General features: G+C 33.7%; 1 protein-coding gene across 1 annotated transcript; it reads right to left on the reverse strand.

The window, feature by feature from the left end:
- Positions 1 to 446: 446 nt before the first annotated feature.
- Positions 447 to 2268, reverse strand: LOC106344658 (mitochondrial Rho GTPase 3-like). The gene is made up of 7 exons (XM_013783988.1): positions 2045 to 2268; positions 1843 to 1911; positions 1489 to 1546; positions 1240 to 1398; positions 723 to 1154; positions 545 to 654; positions 447 to 477 (listed from the first exon to the last, which is right to left on the reverse strand). The coding sequence occupies exons 1-7, from the start codon at positions 2266 to 2268 to the stop codon at positions 447 to 449; spliced, it is 1083 nt and encodes a 360-aa protein (XP_013639442.1).
- Positions 2269 to 2588: the final 320 nt, after the last annotated feature.

Genomic DNA, 2588 nt, shown 5'->3' on the forward strand with positions numbered 1-2588 from the left:
TCCTCCCCATTTGGTAAGTGATATGGCCACTCCTCCCACTTCCTCCACTAACTAGTAGTGGACTAGCCACTCCTCCCCATTTGGTAAGTGATATGACCACTTCTCCTACTTCCTCCACTACTTCCCTTTGTTTAATTCTTCATGTCAACATATCTATGTTTACAATTTTTTCTTTCTAAGATTGTTTTGTTATGTTATAAACATGTGCATTGAATATTAGCATATATATAAAATTTCTTCCTGTTTATTTTCTTTTTGTTTGCTTATAGTAGTCGATATTTTTAATTTTATTTTAATAGAATTACTTTGGAAAATTTAAGATTTTTATAAATATTATAAGTATTAATTATGAAGTTGATTAAACATATTTTTGATATTTTTAAATTACATGTTAATATTTTTAAAGCATAGTACTCTCAATGTAGCAACTCATTAGTTGGAGTATCTTACATGTCACTCTCTTCATGGTTAATTTTGCTGCGTGCAGATAGAAAGACTACATTATATTCAAATTTCGTGATCTTTTGAAAGTAGAAAAAGTTACCTTTCAGGTGCAGTTTCAAAGAGAGATTCCATCATTTGAGGTCCCAAGTTATTGAAACGGTGATAGACTCTCCTTAAGGATCCAATAGCTTCATTTGTCAGCTCAACACTCTGCACAAAAACCAAATCAGAACAGCAGCAAGTAATCACAATAGAGTTATATTTCTGAAGATGTTTACCTGATCAAGTATGCGTTTGAATGATGAATAAGGAATCATCTCATCTACAAGTCTTATATCATTGTTGTATCCGAATGTCCTAAGCATAGTCCATAACGTTCTGAGTTTTCTATCCATGATAAGCTTTGTGATTAGAACCAAAAAGCCATCTACTGTGAGGCTGTTTTCTTTGACTCCTTCAGGACACAGTTCTTGAACAGATTTTATTAATGCTCTACAACGAGAAGGCATCAATGGTATACTGAAGCAACGAGCATTAATATGGTTAAAGCCGTCGTCACTGAGAATGTAATCATTGTCACATGCATTGAGTTCAAATATATGTTCCAAGGCAGCAACACATCGAGGCTTCAGTGAATTGGTTACTTGATCATATACGGGTCCTATATGGTTCATAGCCGCTATTTGCGCTTGCACAAAAACCGCTTGAGCCTGCTCAAAAAATCAGTTTGGTCATTTTCAGACATGAAGTATAGTAAAAAGTTGTAATGCTTTAGAGTGTTAAGATCTCACTCACAAGCCAACTGATATCAGATAGCCTCGGAGCAGACCACTCAATGCATATCTCGATTTCTCGACATTGTTGCCTTATAGGTGTTGTTATCTCTTTAGTGTCGATTGTATTGTGTTCCTTTTGGATAACACTATAACCTGCTACTACGATAGGGACTCTCACCTATGTAATATAAGGGTCAGAAGACAAACATTTAATAAGAAAAAGGTACATAATTGATTGATGAAGACATAAGAAAGAAGGAAAATAAACCTTTAAATGTCGAAACAGAAGAAGCCAATATTCACTCAAACGGTCCAAAGTCTCTAGTCTATCAGATCTCTTAGAAACACAAAGAGTTACAAGAACAACTTTTCTTATTAGCTTTAGAAACTACTCAAAACTAAAGCTCTCAATATGTTTCTCTTCGATCATATGAAACACCTCTCCATTAGACCTATATTTATATGAAAGACAATTTCCTTTAACATGTGGGATATGGAAAACACAAATCTAACCTAAATAGAAACTTACTTTTCCTATTTCTAGGTTTCCTTATTATGTTTATCTTAACATATTAAACATCTAATAATATGTTAAGTTTCCACAAGCTTGGAATTATCCAACAGTCTATCCATTGCAAACGTTGCATCTGCTTCCTTGACTTCCCTAATGATATCTCCCTTGTCTTCTGGTCTGCAAATGTTATTAACAGAGACATCAATAGAAAAAAAAACCATTATGTTTAAATATAAACCTACCCACAGAACATTATTATATGAATCCCTTAATGATGTCCATACAAACACAAATCATAATAAACATTTACCTCAAAGAAGTGTCGATAAGGGTAAACAGAACATCCTCAGAGCAATATTCAGAAGGTAAATTTGTGTAAGGTAACAGAGGAGGGATTCTAGGATCAGGATGGTTATGATCAGTTACTGCAGCCATGATCAAACTTGATTTCCTAGTTCTTGTCTCACCAACCACAACAATTCTTACCAGTTTTGTCGAGCCATGAGATTCTCTCAAACCAAAACCACTCATCATCTTAGTTGGAGTATCTGTACTCAGCCCTAAGAACAAAGAATTGATCTATTGGTTAAATTTTATGCATTACTTAGCAGAGATTTATGATATTACAAGTTTACGGGCCTAAATGGTGACCACCTTGAACTAAAGGAACGAGAGGAAATATTACGTTACTAATAATTCCCTTTTCTTTTTACATACATTAGTAATTTTTTACATAAATGGACACACACAATTTCTCTTTGTTCCTCTTTGTATATGGAACGATAGAACAAAATTATTTCCTATCAACTTTAACAAGGAACTAAATGGAAAATAATAAAACTTGGTAAATATCT

This window comes from Brassica oleracea, chromosome C5 (genome assembly GCF_000695525.1).
Source record: "Brassica oleracea var. oleracea cultivar TO1000 chromosome C5, BOL, whole genome shotgun sequence".
Lineage (NCBI taxonomy): Eukaryota > Viridiplantae > Streptophyta > Magnoliopsida > Brassicales > Brassicaceae > Brassica > Brassica oleracea.

Bases quoted from the DNA above. Each gene is read 5' to 3' on its own strand.
- LOC106344658 (XM_013783988.1), bottom strand. From the start codon at position 2,268: ATGATGAGTGGTTTTGGTTTGAGAGAATCTCATGGCTCGACAAAACTG. The intron at 1,399-1,488 runs GTTTATTTTCCT...TATATTACATAG, and splicing joins TTCTGTTTCGACATTTAAAG to GTGAGAGTCCCTATCGTAGT. The intron at 478-544 runs GTAACTTTTTCT...ATCTGCACGCAG, and splicing joins TTTGAAACTGCACCTGAAAG to CAAAATTAACCATGAAGAGA.